The 26,715-nt window shown below is 40.8% G+C and overlaps 1 protein-coding gene across 8 annotated transcripts in view; it reads right to left on the reverse strand.

Moving 5' to 3' along the window:
* Positions 1-26,715, reverse strand: part of LOC141048683 (uncharacterized) — an 80,923-nt gene that overhangs the window by 23,612 nt on the left and 30,596 nt on the right. For 5 of the 8 annotated variants that reach the window (XM_073544521.1, XM_073544518.1, XM_073544523.1 and 2 more), the window contains exons 9-17: positions 24,932-24,990; positions 22,512-22,657; positions 16,542-16,778; positions 14,430-14,588; positions 12,241-12,768; positions 8,960-9,697; positions 6,516-6,830; positions 3,630-4,370; positions 901-1,623 (exon numbers count right to left, since the gene is read on the reverse strand). In XM_073544521.1, the coding sequence (XP_073400622.1) occupies positions 901-1,623; positions 3,630-4,370; positions 6,516-6,830; positions 8,960-9,697; positions 12,241-12,768; positions 14,430-14,588; positions 16,542-16,778; positions 22,512-22,657; positions 24,932-24,990 (3,646 nt within the window). The remainder of the gene's footprint in view (positions 1-900; positions 1,624-3,629; positions 4,371-6,515; positions 6,831-8,959; positions 9,698-12,240; positions 12,769-14,429; positions 14,589-16,541; positions 16,779-22,511; positions 22,658-24,931; positions 24,991-26,715) is intronic. The other 3 variants (XM_073544520.1, XM_073544522.1, XM_073544524.1) reach the window with 3 other exon arrangements.

A 26,715-nucleotide genomic window follows, 5' to 3' on the forward strand; every position in this document is an offset into this window, starting at 1 on the left:
CCGACGAGCGACCTGGTTAGCGACTCAGAAATCATGGACGCAGGCGTGAGTCGTCAGAATCGCTGCTATGTGACAAGGTCCCAACGACCACCGAGGTCGTTATACAGAACGCTGGATCATTGCTGCATCGTTGGGTAAATCTGACTGTTTAGCAGCTCACTAGCGACCATTTAGCGACGTACCAACGATCCTTACCAGGTCGTATCGTTGTCGGGATCGCTGGTGCGTAGCTAAGTGTAACGGTACCCTAATACTTATTTCTAATCCTGAGCCTATATGAACACGTACATATTCGATCAGCTCTCGTTCAAGGATGTAAATCGGCCCCTGTAAGTGGATTTTTATTCCAGGCTTTAAATATGACTAAACTTAGACATATGTATTTTGAGCTAAAATGTATTTTTACAATTGTGTTTCATTAAAGATTAGTAGCCATTTGGCTCCAACAGGCTCTATATCTCACAGTACACGGCTTTCATCAGAATATGGTAACTGTGAATCTATCAGTATACTTGTTCTGGTGGTGATGTTTGTTTCTCTTAACTTTTATCTACCGACCTCCAAGCTTTGATGTGGACACACGAGCCGCCCCAGCTTCAGGTGAGCACTGAATAATCTGTGATAGATCTGTAATAGATCGCTCAGTGCACATCGGCTGCCACTTTTCTTGGCAGCATGAAGATATTTTGTGCAGCACAACAATTAATTCAACTGATGAACGAGGGTTTTTTGCTTGTTCATCAGATTATTTGCAGCTCGTGTAGACTGCTCGATTATCGTGAACGAGCGTTCCTAGGATCTTTGCAAACTCTACCACGAAAACAAGCTCACTGATAAACTCACTTTAGCTCATTCTGCAAATAGGGATTTTTATGCTTACAATTGGATCATTATACGCACCTCCTGTTGTCTTCCCAGATGCTGGAGAAGCAGTTCCTGTGGATTGAGTGTTTACCGTCACATTTGGATTAGTAGTCTTTACAGATCCTGGACTACCACTTGGGTTAGTAGACACACTACTTGGGGCTCTTGTCGTCTCTCCTGATACTGTAGGAACACTTGCCCCAGAAGTGGTTTTTATGCTCCCACTTGGAATGGTAGATGCACTACTACCTGGAGATCTTGTAGTCAGCCGAGTTACTAGAGAATGACTTGTGCCGGATTGAGTGTTTACAGTGACATTTGGATCAGTAGTCTTCTGTGATCCTGTAACACTACTTGGGTTAATAGTCACAGAACTTGTTATCTCTACAGGAACTGAAGCACCACTTGTCCTAGATGGGGTTGTGAAGCTTAGACCTGGACTAGATATTAAAGTCTGCCCAGATGCTGGAGAAACACTTGCTGTGTATTGAGTGTTTCCGGTCACATTTGGATTAGTGGTCTTTCCTGATTCTGTACTACCACTTGGGTTAGTAGACACACTACTTGGAGCTCTTGTTGTCTCTCCTGGTAGTGTTGGTCCAGTTGCCCCAGGTGTTGTTTTTGAGCTTACACTAGCACTAGTGGAGGACCCACTATCTGAAAATGTTCTTGTGCTTGTTCCAGGTTCCTGAGTAGTTCTTGTTCCGGATGTGGTTGTCATTTCAGACCTTGGAATAGCTGTTGAACCAGTGATTGTAGCTGCGTTAGTTGGGAGATAGGAAGAAGACACATGAGTTATAATTGAATGAAGTCGAGTAAGTCTATCTGAAGTATATATGGGCTGCATTTTAGGCTGTTAAGCAATGTTTTGTTTTTGTGTTTAAAGCTCTGCTGAACTTTGATACATTTTCTGGAGTAAAAGAGAATTGAAATTTTTCCTTTTAGCCTCCCATTATTGCTGCATTGTTAGACATTTGCATTTCTGTTATTATGTAAACTTGTTAGATCCATTAAAACGTCTTTCCATTTCCCCCCTATGGAAGCAGCGTCTCATTTGGTTTTACCATTAGATGAATTGGCATTAGAAAAGGCTGTTGGACCCTATACTTTGACCAAGGGCCAGAAAAATTTAGGTCCAGATTTTCAGGAATCCTATGTTTTGTTTTGTTTTGCATTATATTTTTCCTGTAAGAAGACTCCCAGGCTTCACAGACTTCTTCGTAATCTCCGAATGGTTGTAACTGTTAGTAGAGATCGAGTGGAAGCGGCAAGAACCAAACACCTTACAGTTCCAGAATTAGAAGATGTAGTCTGTAGTAAGGACCAGATCTTTGACCTCAGAAACAGTGGAAACCCAGGATAAGAAGCAAAACCAGGAGATTGATGCCAGTGTTGAACCAGATTTTAGAATTACGGTAACCAGTGTGAACCAGTCAGGATGAAAAACACACCCAAGAGAAAACCAGAATTCAAACCAGAAAACAACAGCAGTCCAGATCATAGACAAAGAACAGTATCGGAACCACTTAGAACCAGGATTAGCTCCAAAGTCAGAACTAGTAGATGTTATCAGATGTCAGTATCAGAAGTGGATAAAGGAAATTACAGCACCCAAAATGTGGCTGATTAGGGCTCTAGATCACAAAATATGTTCAAAAAACCCTAGGCCCATAGTTAAGCTCTAAATAAGCCACCAAAAGAGGTAGATGAAACAATGCTTCAGGACATTCCATATTTACAGACAACCTGTCACCTGGTCAAAATATGCCAGTTTCTGCTTTTATGTCATTTCTGCTGCTCCACTAAGTATTTTTTTTTTATAAATGAATCCATCAATCGTTCCCAGTTATATGGTGCTTTTTATTTTTTTTTTTTGTCTTTACGAAGGAGGTATTAATTACAGTGTTACTATGCAGAGCGATAAGATTTGTGCATACTAAATAAAATGATCCAAGTCTCCAGGTCTGAAAATGTTTTAAGTAATTAAAAAAACAGAATACAAAATGGAGCAGCAAGTATAAAATATCAGTAAAACTGGCCACTTGTGACCTGGGGGCAGGTCCTCTTTATGGTTTGTTCACATGGGAAAATATTTGTTGAACAAATGGACTTAACATTATTTCTAACCCTGAGCCTTTATGGACATATACGGTAAATATTCGATCAGCTCTCGCTCAAGGACGTAAATCGGCCACTACAAGTGAATCATTAAAGCTTTAAATATGACTAAACTTTCTGTAGATTTGTGTATTTTGAGCTAAAATGTATTTTTATGATTGTGGCTCCTACAGGCTCTATATATCACAGTATACGGCTGGCAGCAGAAAGTGGTAACTGTGAATCTATCAGTATACGTGTTCTGGTGATGATGTTTGTTACTCTTAACTTTTATCTACCAAACTCGGAGCTTTGATGTGGATACACGAGCCGCCCTGGCTTCAGATGAACACTGAATAATCTGTAATGGATCTGTAATAGATCGCTCAGTGCACATAAGCTGTCTCTTTTCTTGGCGACACATGTCCTATCTACACGAAAACAATAGTCTTTTGTGGAGCACAATAAAATAATTTCAACCGATGAGCGAGGGTTTTGCTCGTTCGTCAGATGATTGGCAGCCTGTTGAGACAGCTTCATTATCGTTAACATGCGTTCTTTGGACCGTTACAAATGCTACCACCAAAAAAGCTCACTGGCAGACTAACGTTAGCTCTTTCTGCAGCCAGCAGAGATTTTTACATTTACAATTAGATCATTATACACACCTCCTGTAGTCTTCCCAGATGCTGGAGAAGCACTTACTGTGGATTGAGTATTTCCGGTCACATTTGGATTAGTAGTCTTTACTGATCCTGGACTACTATTTGGGTTAGTAGACACACTACTTGAAGCTCTTGTCGTCTCTCCTGATACTGTAGGAACACTTGCCCCAGATGTGGTTTTTACGCTCTCACTTGGAATGGTAGATGTACTACTACCTGGAGATCGTGTAATCGGCCGAGTTACTAGAGAATGACTTGTGCCGGATTGAGTGTTTACAGTCACATTTGGATCAGTAGTCTTCTGTGATCCAGTAACACTACTTGGGTTAATAGTCACAGAACTTGTTATCTCTCCAGGTACTGAAGCACCACTTGTCCTAGATGGGGTTGTGAAGCTTAGACCTGGACTAGTAGATGGACCATGTTTAGATGTTATAGTCTGTCCAGATGATGGAGAAACACTTGCTGTGGATTGGGTGTTTCCGGTTACATTTGGATTAGTAGTCTTTCTTGATTCTGAAGTACCACTTCGGGTAGTAGACACACTACTTGTAGCTCTGGTTGTGTCTCCTGGTAGTGTTGGGCCAGTTGCCCCAGATGTGGTTTTTGAGCTTACACTAACACTAGTGGAGGACCCACTGTCTGAAGATGTTCTTGTGATCGTTCCAGGTTCCTGAGTAGTTCTTGTTCCGGATGTGGTTGTTATTTCAGACCTAGGAATAGTTGTTGAACCAGTGATTGCAGCTGCGTTAGTTGGGAGATAGGAAGAAGACACATGAGTTATAATTCACTGAAGTTGAGTAAGTCTATCTGCAGTATATATGTGCTTCATGTTACGCAGTTAAGCAACGTTTTTTTTTTTTAAAGCTCTGCTGTACTTTATAGATGTACAGAAGAATTGCAGTGATACGTTTTCTGGAGTAAAAGAGAATTGAAGTTGTTCCTTTTAGCCTCCGGTTATTGCTGCATTGTTAGACATTTGCATTGTTGTTACTATTTTAACTTGTTAGTTCCATTAAAACTTCCTTCCTTTTTCCTCTATGGAAGATGCGTCTTTGGTTATACCATTAGATAAATGCTGTTATGACTGGAGCATGTTAGACCCTGTACCTTGACCAGATTGACCAAATGCTGGCAAACTTGAGGTACAGAATTTAAGGCATCCATAAATTTTTTTGCATTATATTGTTCCTGTAAGAAGACTCCCTAGCTTCACAGACTTCTGAGTAATGTCCGAATGGTTGTAACTGTTAGTAGAAATTGCATGGCAGCAACAGGAACCAAAGTCACCCTACAGTTCCAGAACCAGAAGATGTAGTCTGTAGTCAGGACCAGATGTTTGACTTCAGAAACAGTGTAAACCCAGGATAAGAAGCAAACCCAGGAGATTGAATCCAGTGTGGAGCCAGATTTAGAATTAACCAGTGTGGACCAGTCAGGATGAGAAACACACCCAGTAGAGAACCAGAATCCAAACCAGAATACAATTGAGGTCCAGGTAATAGATAAAGAACAGTATCGGACCCAAGGTCGAACCAGAGTTAGATCCAAAGTCAGACCTAGTAGATGTTATAAGAAGTCAGTACCAGAAGTTGATACGGAATATAACTGGACCCAAAATGTGGGCATTTAGGTCTTTAGATCCAAAAAGTGTATAAGAAAAACCTAAGCACACAGTTAAGCTTTAGATAAACCACCAAAAAAGTTAGAAGAAAACGATGCTTCAGGACATTCCGGAATTAGTGAGGATCGGTCACCGGGTCAAAAGCTGACAGTTTTTGCTCTTATTTTATTTCTGTTGCTCCTCTGAGTATTTTTTTAAAGAGTCCTTCAATCATTTCCAGAGATATGGGCCTTTTTTTGGGTCTTTACCAAGGGGGTGTTGATTACAGTGCTAACTTTGAAAAGTGTGATAAAAATTTGGCATACTAGATAAAAAGACCCAAATCTTGGAATCTGAAAGTTTTTAAGCAGTTAAAAAAACAAAATACAAAGGGAGCAGCAAGAATAAAATAGGAGAAAAAATGGACATTTTTGACAAATTTGATCTGGTGGCAGGTCCTCTTTAAGGTTTATTTACATGGTCAATTAATTGGTGAACAAATGGACTTAACACTTATTTGTAATCATGAGCACATATATACATATGTGTAGTCGATCAGCTCTCGTTCATGGACTTAAATCGGCCCTTGTAAGTGGATTTCTAGTCCAGGCTTTATATATAACTGTAATTAGCTGAGGTTAAGACAGAATTGATCATCCAATAATCATGTATAAAAAACTTTAGCCTGTCCCCTATCTACATACACTGATTTGTATCTCTCTTAAACTTGTTATAGGATCTTTTCCTTTACTTAAATGTCTGTATTTTGGGCTATAATTCCTATATTTACAATTGAGTTTCATTAAACATTAGTAACCATTTGGCTCCTACAGGCTCGATATATCACAGTACACGGCTGGCAGCAGAAAGAGGTAACTATGATTCCATCAGTAAGCATGCTCCGGTGGCAGTGATTGTAACTCTTATCTTTCATCTAGTGAACTCCGGTCTTTGATGTGGATACACGAGCCGCCCCGGTATCAGATGAGCACCGAATAATCTGTAATAGATCTGTAGTAGATCGCTCAGTGCACATCGGCTGCCACTTTTCCAGGGAGCACAATGATCTGTTGTGGAGCACTAAAAAATAATTTCAACCGATGAATTAGCTTTTTGCTTGTTTGTCAGTTTATTTGCAGCTTGTTTAGACTGCTAAATTATTGTGAACGAGCGTTTCTAGGACATTTACAAACTCTACCACCAAAACGAGATCACTGAAGGATTCACGTTGACTCATTTTGCAACCGCAGGGATATTGAAGCTTACAATTAGATCATTATACGCACCTCCTGTAGTCTGCCCAGATGCTGGAGAAGCACTCGCTGTGGATTGGGTGTTTCCGGTTACATTTGGATTAGTAGTCTTTCTTGATTCTGAAGTACCACTTGGGTTAGTAGACACACTACTTGGAGCTCTTGTTGTTTCTCCTGGTAGTGTTGGACCACTAGTCCCAGATGTGGTTTTTGAGTCTACAGTAGCACTAGTGGAGGACCCACTCTCTGAAGATGTTCTTGTGCTCGTTCCAGGTTCCTGAGTAGTTCTTGTTCCTGATGTAGTTGTTATTTCAGAACTAGGAATAGTTGTTGAACCAGTGATTGCAGCTGCGTTAGTTGGGAGATAGGAAGAAGACACATGAGTTATAATTGAATGAAGTTGAGTACGTCTATCTGCAGTATATATGTGCTGCTTTGTTCACTGTTTGGCAGCATTTTTTTATAAAAGCTCTGATGTACTTTAAAGATGTACAGGAGTAAAGGAGAATTTTATTGTTTTGTTTTCTTGAGTAAAGGAGAATTGAAGACATGTCTTCATGTTACTATTTTAACTTGTTAGTTCCATTACAACCTCCTCCCATATCCCTCTAAGGAAGGTGCGTGTCATTTGGTTATACCTTTTTGTGGTTATTGCTGTTATGATACATATTAGATCCTGTATCTTGACCAGATTGACCAAGGCGGGCAAAATGGTTTTACAGCATTTAAGAAATTCTTTAGATTTTTTCACTCACATTAATTTGCTTCTTTGATAAGAATCTTGGGCTTCACAGACTTCTAAGTGATCTCTGAATTGTTGCAACTGTGAGCAGAGATTACATAGCAGAACAAGAACCAGAGTCAGCTTACAGTTCCAGAACCAGAAGACGTAGTTTGTAGTCAGGAGGACCCGATGTTAGACTCCAGGAACAGTGGGAAAACCAGCAAATGGAAACCAGAGTGGAACTAGATTTAGAATTAACCAATATGAACCAGTAAGGATGAGAAACACACCCAGGAGGGACCCACAATCCAAACCAGGAGACAAATGAAGTCCACGTCATAGATAAAGAACAGTATCAGAACCAAATTAGAACCAGGGTTCAATCTATAGTCAGAACTAGTAGATGTTATTAGAAGTCAGTACCAGAAGTTGATATAGGAAATAACAGGACCTCAAATGTACTATAAGTAATTAGGTCTTTAGATTGTAAAAAGTGTACAGGAAAAACCTTGGCGCACAGTTAGCTAGATAAGACACCAAAATAGCCAAGTAGCAGAAAATAATGTCTCAGGACATTCCAGGCTTAGAGATGACCTGTCACCAGGTCAGAAGTGGCTGGCACTTGTTCTTATTTTATTTGTGATGCTTCCGTAAGTATTATTTTTTGTCTAATAAATCCACCATAAGTTCCAGAGATATGGACCCTTTTTTATATAGTACTAATTTTTCTGATCTTCACTAAAAGGGTCTTGTTTACCGTTTAACTATGCAGGACAATAAAAATTGGGCTTTATAAATAATAGACCCATATCTCAAGATCTGCAAATTTTTAAGTAATAAAAGATCCCAGAATCCTAAGAGGAGAAGTATGCAATAAATTAACAGCAAAACCTGGCCACTTTTGATAATTTTGACCTGGCGGCATGTTCTCCTTAAGGTCTGTTTACATGGGCAAATTGGTGACTGAATGGACGTAGGTAGCACTTATTTCTAATCATCAGCTTATATAAAGAGATATATATAGTCAATCAGCTCTCGTTCATGGCTTTACATCTGCCCTTTTCAGTGGGAATTTAGTCCAGGCTTTAAATACAACTAAGATAATTGGTTGGGATTAAGATAAGAATACTGACCAAATAATCATGTATAATAAACTATAGCCTGCCCCCTCTATCTACATACACTGATTGGCTTCTCACTTAAAACTTTTTTGCACTTTTTTAACTTAAATGTATGTATTTTGGGCTAAAATTCATTTTTACAATGAGTTTCACTAATTAGTAGCCATTTGGCTCTTACAGGCTGTATATATCACAGTACTCGGCTGGCAGCAGAAAGAAGTAACCTAGCCATGAATCCATCAGTAAGCATGCTCCGGTGGTAGAGATTGTAACTCTTATCTTTCATCTAGTGAACTCCGATCTTTGATGTGGATACACGCACCGCCCCGGTATCAGATGAGCACTGAATAATCTGTAATAGATCTGTAATAGATCGCTCAGTGCACATCAGCTGTCACTATTCTTGGCATCACAAAGATCTATTGTGCAGCACAACAATTAAATTAATGAAGGAGGGTTTTGCTTCTTTGTCAGATTATTTGCAGCTCGTTTAGACTGATTGATTATTGTGAACAAGCTTTCCTAGGATCTTTGCAAACTCTACCACCAAAACGACTCATTGATAAACTCACTTTATCTCTTCCTGCAGCCAGCATGGATTTTTAAGCTTACAATTGGATCATTATACGCACCTCCTGTAGTCTGCCCAGATGCTGGAGAAGCACTCGCTGTGGATTGAGTATTTCCGGTCACATTTGGATTAGTAGTCTTTCCTGATCCTGGACTACCACTTGGGTTAGTAGACACACTACTTGGGGCTCTTGTTGTCTCTCCTGATACTGTAGGAACACTTGCCCCAGATGTGGTTTTTCCGCTCCCACTTGGAATGGTAGATGCACTACTGCCTGGAGATCTTGTAGTCGGCTGAGTTCCTAGAGAGCTACTTGTGCCGGATTGAGTGTTTGTCGTCACATTTGGATCAGTAGTCTTCTGTGATCCTGTAACACTACTTGGGTTAATAGTCAAAGAACTTGTCTCTCCAGGTACTGAAGCTTCACTTGTCCTAGATGAGGTTGTGAAGCTTAGACCTGGACTAGTAGATGAACCCTGTGTAGATGTTATAGTCTGCCCAGAGGCTGGAGAAGCACTTGCTGTGGATTGAGTGTTTCCGGTCACATTTGGATTAGTGGTCTTTCCTGATTCTGTACTACCACTTGGGTTAGTAGACACACTACTTGGAGCTCTTGTTGTCTCTACTGGTAGTGTTGGGCCAGTTGCCCCAGATGTGGTTGTTGAGCTTACACTAACACTAGTGGCGGACCCACTATCTGAAGATGTTCTTGTGCTCGTTCCAGGTTCCTGAGTAGTTCTTGTTCCGGATGTGGTTGTTATTTCAGACCTAGGAATAGTTGTTGAACCAGTGGTTGCAGCTGCGTTAGTTGGGAGATAGGAAGAAGACACATGAGTTATAATTGAATGAAGTTGAGTAAGTCTACCTGCAGTATATATGTGCTGCTTTGTTCACTGTTAGGCAGCATTTTTTAAAGCTCTGCTGTACTTTAAAGAAGTACAGGAGAATTGCAGTGGCAAATTTTCTGGAGCAATACAGAATTGAAGAAGTTCCTTTTAGCCTCCGGTTATTGCAGAATTGTTAGACATTTGTTTTGCCGCTACTATTTTATCTTGTATGTTCCGAGAAAACCTCCTTCCATTTTTCGTTATGGAAGATGCGTGCCAACTCAAGAAGCTTATTTGCTCAAAATTAGACCTTGCACCATGAGCATCAATGGGTTATATAGAGATAGAGAATCTAAGGAATGATTTGATGCTCATATTCCTTTCTGCAAGAAGATTCCCAGGTCACAGCCATGAAAATCATCTCTGAATGGATGCAACTGTAAGTAGAACTTGAGCAGTAGAACAGGAACCAGAGTCACCTCATAGGTCCCAGAACCAGGGGAAGAAGTCTGCAGACAGGACCAAATGTAATAGGAGCAAAACCAGGATCAGAATCTGAGAGGGGGAACCCAGTGCAGAACTAGATTTCAAACCAAAAGATGTGGCTAGCAGTGCAAACCTGTGAGAAGCAGAAATAGACCCAAGGGGAAACCAGAATCCAAACCAGGACACAATTGAGGTCCACATCATAGATAAAGTACAGTATAAGAATCAAATTAGAACCAGGGTTACAGAACTAGTAGACGTTATGAGAAGTGAAGACCAGAAGTTGATACAAGAAATACCAGGACCCCAAATGTAAGTAATTAGGTCTTTAAATCGGAAAAAGTATACAAGAAAAACCCGGCACACAAATAGGCTCTAGCTCTAGATAAGGTAACGAAATAACCAAGTAGCAGAAAATAATGTTTCAGGACATCCCAGACTTAAGGGCCCTTTACACATAGTGATATCGCTAGCAATATTGCTAAAGCGTCACCGATTTTGTGACGCAGCAGCGATATCGCTATGTGTAATACTTACCTCCGACCGGCTCCCCCACTGGTTATCGCTGATCGCGCAAGATCGGCCGGGTCCATTTCTCGTCGGCTGCTTCCTGCTGGGCTTCTTGCTGGCGCTGACGAGCGACGCGTGGATACGGGCGGGAGGACGTCATCATCGCCGCGTCTGAAAGGTAAGTAACGACCGCTGCTGCGTCGCTGCATCGCTGGTGAGATCTGCCTGTGTGGCAGCTCACTAGCGACCATTTAGCGATGCACCAGCGATCCTGACCGGGTCGTATCGTGGTCGGGATCGCTGGTGCATCGCTAAATGTAAAGGGGCCTTTTGAGATGACCTGTCACCAGGTTAAAAGTGGCCGATGCTTGTTCTTATTTTATTTCTGCTGCTTCCATAAGTATTATTTTTTGTCTAATAAATCCACCATAAGTTCCAGAGATATGGACCTTTTTTTATATAGTACTAATTTTTCTGATCATCACTAAAAGGGTCTTGTTAACCATTTAACTATGCAGGACACTAAAAATTGGGCTTAATAAATAATAGACTCTAGAACTGCAAATATTTACGTAGTAAAAGATCCCAGAATCCTAAGAGGAGAAGCATGCAATAAATTACCGTAACAGCAAAACCTGGCCACTTTAGGTAATTTTGACCTGGTGGCAGGTCGTCCTTATGGTCTGTTTACATGGGCAAATAATTGATGACTGAATGGATGTAGCACTTATTTCTAATTGTCAGGTTATATAATATGTATATATATATATATATATATATATATATATATGTATATATAATCGATCAGCTCTCGTTCATGGCTTTACATCTGTCCTTTTCAGCGGGCCTTTAGTCCAGCCTTTAAATACAACTAAAATTAGCTGGGATTAAGATAAGAATCCTGGCCAAATAATCACGTATAATAAACTATAGCCTGCCCCCTCTATCTACATACACTGATTGGAGACTCCCTTCAAACTTTTTAGCTTTTTTTCTTAACTGTATGTATTTTGGGCTAAAATTCATTTTGACATTGGGTTTCATTAAGCATTAGTAACCATTTGGCTCCTACAGGCTGTATATATCACAGTACTCGGCTGGCAGCAGAAAGAGGTAACTATGATTCCATCAGTAAGCATGCTCCGGTGGCAGTGATTGTAACTCTTATCTTTCATCTAGTGAACTCCGATCTTTGATGAGGATACACGAGCCGCCCCGGTATCAGATGAGCACCAACTAATCTGTGATAGATCTGTAATAGATCGCTCATCGACTGACAGTTTTCTTGGCAGCACGAAGATATTTTGCGCAGCACAACAATTAATTCAACTGATGAGAGAGGGCTTTGCTTGTTCATCAGATTATTTGCAGCTTGTTAAGACTGCTCGATTATCGTGAACGAGCGTTCCTAGGATGTTTACAAACTCTACCACCAAAACGAGCTCACTGATCAACCCACTTTAACTCTTCCTGCAGCCAGCATGGATTTTAAAGGTTACAATTGGATCATTATACGCACCTCCTGTAGTCTGCCCAGATGCTGGAGAAGCACTTGTTGTGGATTGAGTGTTTCCGGTCACATTTGGATTAGTAGTCTTTCCTGATCCTGGACTACTACTTGGGTTAGTAGACACACTACTTGGGGCTCTTGTTGTCTCTCCTGATACTGTAGGAACACTTGCCCCAGATGTGGTTTTTACGCTCCCACTTGGAATGGTAGATGTCCTATGACTTGGATAACTTGTAATCGGCTGAGTTCCTAGAGAACTACTTGTGCTGGATTGCGTGTTTGCACTGACATTTGGATCAGTAGTCTTCTGTGATCCTGTAACACTACTTGGGTTAATAGTCACAGAACTTGTTGTCTCTCCTGAGAGTGTTGGATGAGTTGTTGTCCCAGATGTGGTTTTTGAGCTTACACTAGCACTAGTGGAGGACCCACTATCTGAAGATGTTCTTGTGCTTGTTCCAGGTTCCTGAGTAGGTCTTGTTCCTGATGTAGTTGTTATTTCAGACCTAGGAATAGTTGTTGAACCAGTGATTGCAGCTGCGTTAGTTGGGAGATAGGAAGAAGACACATGAGTTATAATTGAATGAAGTTGAGTACGTCTACCTGCAGTATATATGTGCTGCTTTGTTCACTGTTAGGCAGCATTTTTTAGAGCTCTGCTGTACTTTAAAGATGTACAGGAGAATTGCAGTGGCACGTTTTCTGGAGTAATATAGGATTGAACATGTTCCTTTTAGCCTCCGGTTATTGCAGCATTGTTGGACATTTGCCTTGCCATTGCTGTTTCAGCTTGTATGTTCCAAGAAAACCTCCTTCCATTTCTCATTATGGAAGATGCGGGCCAAGTCAAGAAGCTTATTTGGTCAAACCATTAAAAGAATTGTGGTTAGTAAGTGCTGTTGTGATTGATTGGAATGAATTAGACTTCGCACCATGAGCAGATTAAGCATGACCGGGTTATATAGAGAGTCTAAGGAATAATTTGTTGCTCATATTAATTCCTTCCTGCAAGAAGATTCCCAGGTCACAGCCTTGAAAATCATCTCTGAATTAATACAACTGTAAGTAGAGCTTGAGCAGCTGAACAAGAACCGGAGTCGGCTGATAGGTCCCAGAACCAGGAGAAGAAGTCTGCAGATAGGACCAGATGTAACAGGAGCAAAATCAGGATCAGAATCTAAGAGGTGGAAACCAGTGCAGAACCAGATTTCACACCAATAGCTGTACATAGCAGTGCAAACCTGTGAAAATCAGAAATAAACCCAGGGGAAACCAGAATCCAAACCAGGAGACCTCTGAGATCCAGGTCATAGATAAGAAAAGGTACCAGAGCCAAGACAGGACCAGGGTTAGAATCAAAGTCAGAACCAGGAGAAGTGGCCAAGAGTCAGTACCAGAAGTATATGCAAGAAATATCAATACCCTAAATTTTAGTAATTAATGCCCAGTATTACAAAACACACAGTAAAGGTCTGGACAAGTCACCAAAGCACAAAGTAACAGAAAACAATGCTTCAATGACATTCCATAAGCTGCATTGACATTGAAATACTATCGTGAATGACCGTTCTTAACAATGCTCGTTTCACGATCATCTTTCTGGAATTATCTGCTAACCAAACTGACTAAACATTTATGTGCACCTTCTCCCCTACTTGGTTTCCATCTATTGTCGTTCTTCTCTGGCTCTATGAAGCCAGATCTGTCAATCCAAGAAGATGAGGGAGGAGACTGAGGGAAAACAAGTAGATGGAAAGGTGCACTGGACTGTTTGGTCACATCAAGGTTGCACCGAGCTCCAGTGCTTGATAATCACAGTCATTCTGTGCTGACAGTGCCTTTAAATGTTTGCTGCAGACACTTCCGCATCAAAAACCCAACTGTTGGCAGGAAAAAACGTTGCAAGAAAACACACATTTTTGACTATTTTTTTCCTACAGTAAAATGCTGTGTTTTTCGCAAGAAAACAAGGGGAAAAACAAAGGCAAATGCGACATATGCACATACCCTGACTTGTAGTTTACTTATTCATATGTTTTACCTTTTATATATCATGGATATCACGGCTCTGATATTAGCTACAGCACAACCTCTGGAGCTATGGTTGGGACACTTTAAGCTCACTTTTAGGTTCTTACCGCAGGAACAACAATAATTATTAATGATCACAGCTGTATAATAAGAAGATGTAGAATTACCACTTGAAGTAGAGGGGTTGGGGGCAGTAGAACTCCTTGGACCAGGTGTCACTTGTGGACTTGGAGTAGTGGTGGCTGAGGTCGTTGTCGGTAAACAGCCCGTACTACCACAGGATACTGTAGGTGTTAGTGTAGGTGTTACTTTGGATGTGGACATTCCTGCAAAATGGTCATACAGTTGTGGCCAAAAGTATTGACACCCCTGCAATTCTGTCAGATAATACTCAGTTTCTTCCTGAAAATGACTGAAAACACAAATTCTTTGGTATTATTATCTTCATTTAATTTGTCTTAAATGAAAAAACACAAAAAGAATTGTCCTAAAGCCAAATTGGATATAATTCCACACCAAACATAAAAAAGAGGGTGGACAAAAGTATTGGCACTGTTCGAAAAATCATGTGATGCTTCTCTAATTTGTGTAATTAACAGCACCTGTAACTTACCTGTGGCACCTAACAGGTGTTGGCAATAACTAAATCATCCTTGCAGCCAGTTGACATGGATTAAAGTTGACTCAACCTCTGTCCTGTGTCTTGTGTGTACCACATTGAGCATGGAGAAAAGAAAGAAGACCAAAGAACTGTCCGAGGACTTGAGAAACCATATTGTGAGGAAGTATGAGCAATCTCAAGGCTACACGTCCATCTCCAAAGACCTGAATGTTCCCGTGTCTACCGTGCGCAGTGTCATCAAGAAGTTTAAAGCCCATGGCCCTGTGGCTAACCTCCCTAGATGTGGACGGAAAAGAAAAATTGACAAGAGATTTCAACACAAGATTGTGCGGATGTTGGATAAAGAACCTCGACTAACATCCAAACAAGTTCAAGCTGCCCTGCAGTCCGAGGGTACAACAGTGTCAACCCGTACTATCCGTCGGCGTCTGAATGAAAAGGGACTGTATGGTAGGAGACCCAGGAAGACCCCACTTCTTACCCCGAGACATAAAAAAGCCAGGCTGGAGTTTGCCAAAACTTACCTGAAAAAGCCTAAAACGTTTTGGAAGAATGTTCTCTGGTCAGATGAGACAAAAGTAGAGCTTTTTGCGCAAAGGCATCAACATAGAGTTTACAGGAGAAAAAAAGAGGCATTCAAAGAAAAGAACACGGTCCCTACAGTCAAACATGGCGGAGGTTCCTTGATGTTTTGGGGTTGCTTTGCTGCCTCTGGCACTGGACTGCTTGACTGTGTGCATGGCATTATGAAGTCTGAAGACTACCAACAAATTTTGTAGCATAATGTAGGGCCCAGTGTGAGAAAGCTGGGTCTCCCTCAGAGGTCATGGGTCTTGCAGCAGGACAATGACCCAAAACACACTTCAAAAAGCACTAGAAAATGGTTTGAGAGAAAGCACTGGAGACTTCTAAGGTGGCCAGCAATGAGTCCAGACCTGAATCCCATAGAACACCTGTGGAGAGATCTAAAAATGGCAGTTTGGAGAAGGCACCCTTCAAATATCAGGGACCTGGAGCAGTTTGCCAAAGAAGAATGGTCTAAAATTCCAGCAGAGCATTGTAAGAAACTCATTGATGGTTACCGGAAGCGGTTGGTCACAGTTATTTTGGCTAAAGGTTGTGCAACCAAGTATTAGGCTGAGGGTGCCAATACTTTTGTCTGGCCCATTTTTGGAGTTTTGTGTGAAATGATCAATGTTTTGCTTTTTGCTTCATTCTCTTTTGTGTTTTTTCATATAAGACAAATTAAATGAAGATAATAATACCAAAGAATTTGTGTTTGCAATCATTTTCAGGAAGAAACTGAGTATTATCTGACAGAATTGCAGGGGTGTCAATACTTTTGGCCACAACTGTAGAATATCAGGTTTACTGAACTCAATCCGTCATCACTTGTAGTTTGCTTATTGATGTGTTTTACCTTTTCTCCATCATGGATATCTCACTATTATACAATAGTCCTATTCATAGCGGTGCCCAATGTTAGCAGGCAACTGGCGTCCATGAATAACCCCTATAGTACATGCACAGGCTCTGATGGCTAAAGCACAACCTCTGCAAGGATGATTGGGATTCATTTAGCTCACTTTTAGGTTATTAGCATAAAAACAATAATAATTATTAATGGTCCCCACTGTTGAATAAGATGTAGTATTACCACTTGATGGATTGGGTGAAGAAGTCCCTGGATCTGCTGTGATTTGTGTGCTTCCATTTGGATTAGGGGTGGTTGGAGATTTAGTGGTAAAACGAGGTGAACCACAGGTAATTGGAGTCGTTGTTGCTGTTATACGGGTTGTTCCTCTAGAAGTGGCTGTGGTACTTCTTACCGGAGCTGAAGTTTGTGACTTTGAAGCAGGAATTGTAGTTCCTGCAAGTTCACTTGGAATTGCATCTGCAAAATGGTCACAGAATATGAGGTTTAGTGATCTTAGTTCTTTTATAACTTGTGTTTTACACATTTTTTTATCTATCACGTATAGACAGGTATTTCAGGTGTTTGTGCGATGTTAGTTGAGTGCATCAGGTCTTAAATGATCAATGCTAATCTGATTTGATTGACCTAATCTGATCTCAGCTAATATTATCTCATGTCATGGAACAGTATGAAGGAAGGTGGCACCTGAAATCATTGGATTGCTGTTTTCATCACCTTGCACTATAGAAATAATGATCTATTAGTCATATAGGTCGCTTTTATGTACTTTTTGTCCAGATATGTTGGGATGTCATCCCTGCCACTTCCCATCTCCATGATTAATGTTCAGTTAAGTTTCTCCACTCTCTCATGACATTTCCTTTTTTCTTTGGTTCTGTTATAACAGTGGTCCTCAACTTTTCTAACCGTGAAAGCCACATCCAGCTCCCACCACCCCCTCACAGCAGTGTCAACCAAAGCCCCCATTACGAGTATAATAATAACCAAAGATTTTCCACAGAAATCACACCGAACCAGTACTTAGAGATCGAGGGGTTCAGGGCTACTCACAAAATTCACCATTTTGACATGCATTCTTCATACATGTTTGCTGGATCTAGAGCTAATACGCCAAGCTGGCCGACAGCCGCGAGCCGCAATTCATGGGACCGCGAGCCATGCATGGCTCCCAACCTACAGGTTGGGAACCCCTGTTTTATAGGTACAGATAAGCAGAAATTTCAAAGACCTAAATTCATCACATGACGGCCACCATTTGTACCCAATAGATATTATTGAAATATAATGGTGTTCACACAGTTTCCGTCATGGTGTCCATTTTTTACCAGAAAACATTGGCAGCATGCTGCCCTTTTTCTTCTGGCAGAAGTGACAGATTCATACACATTGAAAATCCATAATAAAAGGTTAAGATTATACAATAGGTAATCCCTGTCTACAGCCCGTTATTCTGATTAGCAGGCATCACTGTGAGCTGTAAAATGAGGATAATTACAGCCATAATAATCTCTACAAGTTTCTCCAGCTTAATAAAAATCATGGACACAACACATTTTTATGGACAAGAAAAGAGTTCCCAATTTACAGAATGTCCATGAGTTTCTGGATAGTTGGCAAGCCTGTTGGTGAGGTTCTCTATGAATAGGTGAGAACTTCCAACTTCCTATGGATAGGTCACTAATAGAGTTGAGCGATACCGTCCGATACTTCAAAGTATCGGATCGGAATGGATCGGCCGATCTTTAAAAAAAGTATCGGTATCGCCGATTCCGATACCGGAAGTCCCATTCAAGTCTATGGGACTTCCGGTATCGGAATAAGAAAAACCCTGTTTTTGCCTTGTACAGCCTCTCTGGGGTCTGTACGGGCCTTTCGGGGGGTCTGTGCAGGCTCCGGTGGTCTGTGCCGGCCTGCCGGGGGGGCTGTGCCGGCCTGCCGGTGGTCTGTGCAGGCTCCGGTGGGCTGTGCCGGCCTGCCGGGGGGCTGTGCCGGCCTGCCGGTGGTCTGTGCAGGCTCCGGGGGGCTGTGCCGGCCTGCCGGGGGGCTGTGCCGGCCTGCCGGTGGTCTGTGCAGGCTCCGGGGGGCTGTGCCGGCCTGCCGGGGGGCTGTGCCGGCCTGCCGGTGGTCTGTGCAGGCTTCGGGGGTCTGTGCAGGCATCGTCCGATGGGACTACAAGTCCCATCGGGCGATGCCTGCTACCATGACAGTGATTGACAAATTAGCCAATGATGGGACAGTAGTAGTCCCATCATCCGGCTAATGTGTTAAATGTAAAAAAAAAAAAAAAAACTACATACATACTACATGCATGCTACATACATACTACATGTTACATACATACTACATGCTACATACATACTACATATATACTACATACATGCTACATACATGCTACATACATGCTACATACATGCTACATACATACTACATACATACTACATGCATGCTACATACATACTACATACATACATACATACTACATGCATGCTACATACATACTACATACATACTACATACCACATACATACTACATACATACTACATACATACTACATGCTACATACATACTACATATATACTACATGCATGCTACATACATACTACATGCATGCTACATGCATGCTACATACATACTACATGCTACATACATACCACATACATACTACATACATACTACATACATACTACATACATACTACATGCTACATACATACCACATACATACTACATACATGCTACATGCTACATACATACTACATACATACTACATGCATGCTACATACATACTACATACATACTACATACATACTACATGCATGCTACATACATACTACATGCATGCTACATACATACTACATGCATGCTACATACATACTACATGCTACATACATACCACATACATACTACATACATACTACATACATGCTACATGCTACATACATACTACATATATACTACATGCATGCTACATACATACTACATATATACTACATGCATGCTACATACATACTGCATGCTACATGCATGCTACATACATACTACATACATACTACATGCTACATACATACCACATATATACTACATACATACAATACATTCATACAATACATACATAGACATACAGTACATATAACATAGAGTAACATACTTACCAATACTTGTCACATTGTTCCCCGAAGCCATTGTCTTTTCCGGAATAAATATTAACATAACAAACCACAAAAATACTCACCCACGATCCGAAGCAGTCCACGAGTGTGTCCCACGACGATCTTGGGTAGAGAACTGCAGCATCAGATGATGCTGCCGTTCTCTACGGGCTGCAGGAATCCAATGACGGAAGGTAGGTATCCTTCCGCACTGTATTCCTCCGCCACTTAAAAAAAAAAAAAGTCCCTAGTCTCACTTTATGCCATTGCTGTGTGGGAATTTCCCACGCAGCAATGGCATAAAGTGAGACTAGGGACTTTTTTTTTTTAAGTGGCGGAGGAATACAGTGCGGAAGGATACCTACCTTCCGTCATTGGATTCCTGCAGCCCGTAGAGAACGGCAGCATCATCTGATGCTGCCGTTCTCTACCCAAGATCGTCGTGGGACACACTCGTGGACTGCTTCGGATCGTGGGTGAGTATTTTTGTGGTTTGTTATGTTAATATTTATTCCGGAAAAGACAATGGCTTCGGGGAACAATGTGACAAGTATTGGTAAGTATGTTACTCTATGTTTTATGTACTGTATGTCTATGTATGTATTGTATGAATGTATTGTATGTATGTAGTATATATGTGGTATGTATGTAGCATGTAGTATGTATGTAGTATGTATGTAGCATGCATGTAGCATGCAGTATGTATGTAGCATGCATGTAGTATATATGTAGTATGTATGTAGCATGCATGTAGTATATATGTAGTATGTATGTAGCATGTAGCATGTATGTAGTATGTATGTAGTATGTATGTGGTATGTATGTAGCATGTAGTATGTATGTAGCATGCATGTAGTATGTATGTAGCATGCATGTAGTATGTATGTAGTATGTATGTAGCATGCATGTAGTATGTATGTAGTATGTATGTAGTATGTATGTAGCATGTAGCATGTATGTAGTATGTATGTGGTATGTATGTAGCATGTAGTATGTATGTAGTATGTATGTAGTATGTATGTAGTATGTATGTGGTATGTATGTAGCATGTAGTATGTATGTAGCATGTAGTATGTATGTAGTATGTATGTGGTATGTATGTAGCATGTAGTATGTATGTAGTATGTATGTAGCATGCATGTAGTATGTATGTATGTATGTATGTAGTATGTATGTAGCATGCATGTAGTATGTATGTAGTATGTATGTAGCATGTATGTAGCATGTATGTAGCATGTATGTAGTATATATGTAGTATGTATGTAGCATGTAGTATGTATGTAGCATGCATGTAGTATATATGTAGTATGTATGTAGCATGTAGTATGTATGTAGCATGCATGTAGTATGTATGTAGCATGTAGTATGTATGTAGCATGCATGTAGTATATATGTAGTATGTATGTAGCATGTAGTATGTATGTAGCATGCATGTAGTATATATGTAGTATGTATGTAGCATGTAGTATGTATGTAGTATGTATGTAGTATTTTTTTTTTTTTTTTTTAACATTTAACACATTAGCCGGATGATGGGACTACTACTGTCCCATCATTGGCTAATGTGTCAATCACTGTCATGGTAGCAGGCATCGCCAGATGGGACTTGTAGTCCCATCGGACGATGCTTGCACAGACCCCCGGACATCAGCACAGCCCCCCGGCGGGCCTGCACAGCCCCCCGGCAGGCCGGTACAGACCCCCACAGGGTGCACAGACCACCGGCAGGCCGGCACAGCCCCCCGGCAGGCCGGTACAGACCCCCACAGGGTGCACAGACCACCGGCAGGCCGGCACAGCCCCCCGGCAGGCCGGTACCGACCCCGGGCAGTCCACACAGCCCCCCGGCAGGCCGGCAGAGACCCCCGGAAGGCCCGAAATGACGGCGCATCATGATGCGCACACACCGTGCATCATGATGACGTCAGGCCGTCAATCAACTTTGAACTTCCGATTCCGATGCCGAATTCCGATATTGAAAAAATATCGGAAGTCGGTATCGGAATTCCGATACAGCAAGTATCGGCCGATACCCGATACTTGCGGTATCGGAATGCTCAACACTAGTCACTAACATCATTTGCCCGGACAACCCATTTAACGCCTTCCTTCCATCTGTTCTTAACTTTCTAAGGTTCCTTTACCCCCTTAGGTATGAGTCTGACCGTTATGTGATATTCAGCTTCTTTCCTCCTAATTAGATCTTGATCTTTCCTCACTTCTCTACTTATGTACGTTCCAATCACTCCATTCAAACACCTTTATTTTCTTTTTTACCATTATACAACTTTTACATTAAACAGCTTTTAGTTGGCAGAACAGATGGGAACCAGCTACATTCATCTACTATTTGGAAAAGTCTGGCCTGAATTGGTCTTTGACATGGGACCGATATGAAAACATAGGAAATGGTGTACAAAAAATGGCAGCATGGGCTCTCGACTCAATCAAAAAGCAATTTGCTATTTTTCTTCCACATTTACCATGATATATAATTCTATTTAAGTCACCCTTCCTGTACCTATTATGTCACAATAAAATAAAATTTTGGGGACTTGGAGCTAGTTGCACAACTTTACAAAATAAACATCTGGTGTCTGCTAAGTTTGGTGCCCACGTCTTATCTCATTTTCGGCCGTCTTTAGACATTTCTTGTTGGGATCCACATAAGATCTGATGTCTGTGGTTCGCAATAAACTTTAGACAGTTTCCAGATTCCGTAAAGAATTTTCTCGTTTGCTACCAATATCTTATGTCTGTGGCAGACATTAACAGGGGTATTCATCAGGAATATTTTCATCAGAAGGTTTAATCTGAAGACGTGAATCATGATATATATCATGGGGTTATTGGGTGACCAAGTGAGTCTAGAAACTGAAAAGGATCATGGAAGTGGCACATCCTGGGATAAGATGAGTACTGTGTGTAGCATATTCCGCAGATGATGCATATGTCCTGAATAAACTACCACAGGGGATTTCGCATTGTATATTGTTCATGTGTGGGTGTCCCATTTTGCAGATCTTTTGAGTTTACTTACCTCCAGAGCGAACGCTGAATAGATCCACCGAAAAGTCGCCAAGAGACATGTTGTGATCCTTTATATAGTTATAAAGCACATTTGCAATCTCCTGGTTTGAAATAGTTGGTTGGAACAAGAGAGCTTTCACATTCACCGATCCAGGGCTGTCAGAACAGAAACATGTAACCACTTGTGAATATCTGATGCCATTTACGTAATTATAGAGCTAAGAAATTAATGCTTTATTTACAGTACTGGAGTATGCAAACTTTTGCAATTATATTTAGATTTTGCTTAAATGATGCAAAGTAAAAAAAAAAAGGAATCAACCTTTTAAATTGTCTTGATAGAAAGATATTTCCACGTACAACTCCTCTGCAGACCAATGCACATGGCAATTAAACCCTGTGAGTGGTCAGATTCTAGTGTTTCGTTCACTCCTCTACCTCCTCTGTGCAGAGAAAATTTGTGTCCCCAGAGAACGGAGTATACACCAAGCCAGAGACGGATTACATGTGTTGTCCACTTTCAAAGAATATTGCTCAGGGAAGCAAAATACAAATACACTGAGCTTTTACTCACTGTCCTGGGATCCCGTATTCTGTCTCATTGCTGCACTGGTCTTTGTTGATCGGCTGCAGCGGTAATGTCTCATCGATAGTGCTACAGCCGGTCACTGAGTTTGTACTGCCAATGTACTATAGACATCACTTGCAACTAAGCTCAGTGATCGGCTGCAGCGTTATCTATGTCACACCGCTGCAGTTGTTCAATAAAGAGCAGAACAGCCGCAAAGGATAGCGCTGAACTTTGGAAGTGCTTGAAAGGCGAAAATCCATCAAAGAGATGAACACCCCAGAACCCAAATAAGGATGCCATTTAAAATCCATATTTGTTGAAATTTCTAATAAAAATCATCATCAACAAGAAGCGCATCACTGAAAAAAAGGAGATGAGTCTCAGAAAGCTCTGAGTAAGGCAGGGTTTTCCATTATATGACATTATGTGATTGGCGGTCATTTATTTAGAAAGGCCGACCACTAATCTACACGCACATAACCATTCTCTACGCCTAGAACGTCATCTTATTGGAGGATAACAATGATTTTTAAAATCTGATTAAAATATTCTCACCAAGCTCACGAGTGTAATCGTTCATCACGTGTTCGCCGGCTTGTTGAGATGGGCCAATAATCAGGAGCAAGTGTCCCTATGTCCCCGATTATTGGCTCGTCTGCTCTTGGTCAGAAACGCGTCAGGGATTTATTTCTGCTAGAAAAGAGCGAATCCGAACATACAAGTTCGGCATTCATACTGGACCTTTCCTGTCTTTTGCTAAATGCTGAACACGGACTGTCCCTGGCTTTTGCAATGTTCGTAGTTCCGGGGGAAGTGGGAGAGAGAGTTCGGATCCCTATTGTTTTCAGTGAGGTTCGGGTTCTGGTTCAAGTTCAGGTTCTGATACCCAAAACAAGCTTTGGACTAAAGTGCAGGTTGGGTACCAGACCCCAAACTTCCACCGTCTGCTCATCCCTATCCCTAATCTCTGCTTTTTTCAGGATAATCATCTTGATCATTTTTTAACAAGGAGTTTCAATAAATAAGGAATTTAAATGACTTCTTTCTGGATGTTGAAGTGTTCATCTGTCCATCCCACTATAACGGGTGTAGCCAAACAACCTGTAAAAGTTACTTTATCTGCCCGTATAATGAAAAATATTGATACAATATTTGCTTGTAAAATGCTTAAGAAATTCCATCACACCCTCAGTAATTGTGTCCCATTTTTGACTGGAGTTTCCTTGTAAAAGTTTATTTTTTGGCTCAGTTTGTTGTGGAATAACCTCATAGTAAATTCTGATCATCTGACATACATCTTGATAATTAGAAATTAGCGTCACATATCTACTGCTCCCCAGTGATATTTAGTTGAACCTGAGTTAATTCATTGCGGAACAATCACAGGATGCATTAAATGTTGAGACATGGACACATTACCGCTGATACTAAGGTATATCCGATGTCCCTTGACATACCAGGTCCTGCATTGTCCATGGACACCACAAACACCACTAGGTGACATCACATTTACAAAGGTTGTAGACTGTGAGCTCTTGTGCGGTTTTACACCTTGTAGTCTAATTTTCTAAAAAAAGCAGTTTTCTCAAGATAGAAAGTTATACGACGATCCTGAGAATGTGGATCAGCAGAGTTTCCTCTGAATGGATCATGCGCTTCACAGAGAATAAATGGAGTGGACATCCTCAACCCGCAGTCCACACAGACAGGGCCCTGATGTCGTGGCTGCTGGGGTTGGACCTTCAGCGGCGAGTAGGCTATCCCATTTCCTATGGATGGCGGATAACTTGTTATCTTGAGAAAACCCCTTTAGGTGTTTTAAGTTAAGTTTTCTCAACATAACACATCTGTAAACCTACCTCAGTGACACAACTTGTGCCTTATGGAAGTCCTTAGTGGAATTGTAGACCACATTAAGCTGTAAAGACAAAAAAAACCAAGAAGAGGAAAGAGTTTTTAATGGAAGGGTCAGGATAAACAGACATAACTAACCTATGAGAGAGTTTGTTTTTATTGTGCTGCTGTTAATAGAGTCACAGGAGAATAAGCAACATAGTCTTTCAGGCCTCATGACATCTGTAAGCTTTACATATAGTTAATACAGATCTAATTATCACTTGCAGCATGATAATGATGGTACAGAGTTCAAGAAATGCCATAGAGGCCATAATTTTGATCCACACAGAATTCTTTAATTCTGACTGCCTGAAGACACCACTAGTTGGAGCTCACATGGCAGCCACTACTCTGGGAGATCACATCATATAGATTTATACAGCCACCACCAGGGGGAGATCACTGCATACAGATTTATTCAGACACCACTAGAGGGAGCTCACTACATACATATTTATTCAGACACCACTAGAGGGAGCTCACTACATACAGATGTATTCAGCCACCACTAGGGGGAGCTCACTACATACAGATTTATGAATATGAGTATGGGAATCTCATTACATACACATTTAGACAGTCACCACTAAGAGAAGACAGCAAGTATTGAGATCATGCTTTCCTTTGATTACAAGTATGTTCACTTTCAAAACTAAATAAACAAGAAATTTGTAATATAAAGATTTTTAACAATAGTGTTGCAGGAAAGTGTGCAAAGTAAAACATTTTCCCTTAATAAAGTGCCGCCAGAAAAATAACCCCTTCATTGCCTGTTTTGGTGGCAATCCCATTAGTCAGAATCTCCATCAATCATAAAGAGATGGTATCTGTGTCCTAGTGATATGCTAGTAATGTATACAATACAAACAACTCTAAAAGGGATGTCTATTGCTAAAACTTTTTTTTTTTTGGAAACATACTCCTCATATTCACCTTCCATCACCACCATGGCTCCAGTGCAGGCTACTCCGGAGATCTGTACCTACAATCTCTGCAGCATTTGGATGTCATAGGACCACTGAAACCTGTAATTGGATGCATCTTTCAGGTGACTTGAAGAATTCTAGTGCCTCTGATGACTTGCTCTCTATGTGTCTGACTGTTGTAGAAAATCACAGACTTTAAAGGTCTTGTTGATATTCTGATGGTGCGCTTTTCTAGTCACCTGACTGCTGCAACCAATCACAGACTTTAGCGGTCTTATTGATATTCTGATGGTGCACTGTGCTATAATTATAAAAACCTGAGGCTAAATAAGTAATTTTAAGTATGCAGAGTTCAGATATGCTTTATCTTTATCTTTATATCTTTATTTGTCAGTCACACAGAGTTTTCAACGTTTCGGCCGATCAAGCCTTTGTCAAGAGTATTTATCTAAACAGAATACAACCATAATATAGAATTAGACATCTTGTCTACCATGAACATAAAATAAAGTTGGTACAGTATCACTGACATATGTACTGGATATCAAAAGCAATAAAGAAAAGAGAGACATTTCATATATAATAAAATAAATTTTTTTTAAACAAATGAATACAGGAGATTAATTCCCCTCCTTGGAGTAAGGACTCCATCATCAGAATAAATCCTCATAGTAAATCAAAACACGTTCACTCTGTAGATGAGGAAAAGGTAAAGAGAACAATTACATACATAGCATGCATCCTAATGCAGTTAAAGGTACCCCGAGAAAATTGTGCAACACAAAAGAATATAAGTACCTATCTTTGGTTCGGATTCCTTC

This window comes from Dendrobates tinctorius, unplaced genomic scaffold (genome assembly GCF_039654945.1).
Source record: "Dendrobates tinctorius isolate UK_male_01 unplaced genomic scaffold, ASM3965494v1 ptg000138l, whole genome shotgun sequence".
Lineage (NCBI taxonomy): Eukaryota > Metazoa > Chordata > Amphibia > Anura > Dendrobatidae > Dendrobates > Dendrobates tinctorius.